Source organism: Eurypyga helias, unplaced genomic scaffold (genome assembly GCF_000690775.1).
Source record: "Eurypyga helias isolate BGI_N326 unplaced genomic scaffold, ASM69077v1 scaffold12538, whole genome shotgun sequence".
Lineage (NCBI taxonomy): Eukaryota > Metazoa > Chordata > Aves > Eurypygiformes > Eurypygidae > Eurypyga > Eurypyga helias.
This window is the reverse complement of record NW_010265035.1, coordinates 1-1,414: the sequence shown is the minus strand read 5'-3', so window position 1 is coordinate 1,414 and position 1,414 is coordinate 1. Positions and strand designations below refer to the sequence as shown.

The following is a 1,414-nucleotide window of genomic DNA, read 5'->3' as shown; positions in this document are numbered from 1 at the left end:
CCCTTTTCAATTTAACCCCGTTCCCCCTTGTCCTGTCATTACAGGCCTTTGTAAAAGTCCCCCCCAGGCACTGGAAGGGGCTCTACGGTCTCCCCGGAGCAGTCTCTTCTCCAGGCTGAACACCCCAACTCTCCCAACCTTTAATCACATGAAGTTACCCAGGGATGGTGACTCCCTCCTTCCTGGGCAGCCCCTTCCAGTCCTGACAGCCCTTTCCATGGAGGCGTTTTCCCTAATGCCCAGTTGAAACCTGGCACAGCTTGAGGCTCTTCCCTCTCATCCCACTGCTTGCGACATGGGAAAAGACCAACATCAGGGTGGTTGGGGTGGGAAGGGACCTTCAAATGTCCGTGAGCTGGGTGAGAGCAGAGCCCTGTCCAACCTCCAATGTGTCAGAGATGGGGCATCTCCCACCGCTCCGGGCACACATCCTGCCACCCTTGGCCTCGATAAATCTTCCTCAGCGCAGCTTTGAGGCCATTCCCCTGTGTCATAGAATCATAGAATGGTTTAGGTTGGAAGGGACCTTAAAGCCCACCCAGTCCCACCCCCTGCCATGGGCAGGGACACCTTCCATAGCCCAGGTTGCTCCAAGCCTCATCCAGCCTGGCCTTGGGCACTTCCAGGGATGGAGCATCCACAGCTTCTCTGGGCAACCTGTCCCAGTGCCTCCCCACCCTCTCTGGGAAGAATTCCTTCCTGATATCTAATCTAAACCTCTCTGCTTCCAACTTCAACCCGTTACCCCTTGTCCTGTCCCGCTGAGGAGCAGGAGTCTCCCTTGGAGCAGGCCGCACGTGCCCCGTGGCTACCATCACCGCAGGCTTCTTGCCTGGTGCGGACGCGCCGGTGGCGACCCAGAACCTGCTGGGGGAGGGAGCGATGCCCCCAACCCACCTCCTCGTGACCTCCCTCTCTCTCTCCCCCCAGGTTTCACGGCAGATTTGAGGTCCAACACGGGGGGCCAGGCCTTCCCCCAGTGCGTCTTCGACCACTGGCAGATCCTGCCCGGGGACCCCTTCGACAGCGCCAGCCGGCCCTGCCAGGTGGTGGCCGAGACCCGCAAGCGCAAGGGGCTGAAGGAAGGCATCCCCGCCCTCGACAACTTCCTCGACAAGCTCTAACCCCTCGGACGCTGGGGGGTGGGGAAATGGGATTAATGAGGGGTGACGCCGACGCCCCTCGCCATCGTCTCTCTCCGCATTAATTAATCGGTTTCATAGCGAGTTGAGCTGTTAAACGAGGGGGAAAAGAGGACAACGAAAAGCCTTATAGGTCTCTGTGTTGCACATGACTCATCTTTGCCATTGTAACTAAAACATTTCCACTAGATTTGCCCAATTCTGTATTTATTTGACTCAAAAGTTGGGGGTGGAGGGATGTGCTCCATCCTTCCGTGGTTTCCTTTGGGGGG

The 1,414-nt window shown here is 57.8% G+C and overlaps 1 protein-coding gene across 1 annotated transcript in view; it reads left to right on the top strand.

Moving 5' to 3' along the window:
• EEF2 (eukaryotic translation elongation factor 2) overlaps nucleotides 1-1,287 on the top strand; it is an 8,335-nt gene extending 7,048 nt beyond the window's left edge. The window contains exon 14 of the mRNA XM_010156587.1: nucleotides 931-1,287. Within this exon, the coding sequence (XP_010154889.1) occupies nucleotides 931-1,124 (194 nt within the window). The 3' untranslated portion in view covers nucleotides 1,125-1,287. The remainder of the gene's footprint in view (nucleotides 1-930) is intronic.
• The last annotated feature ends 127 nt before the right edge of the window (nucleotides 1,288-1,414 follow it).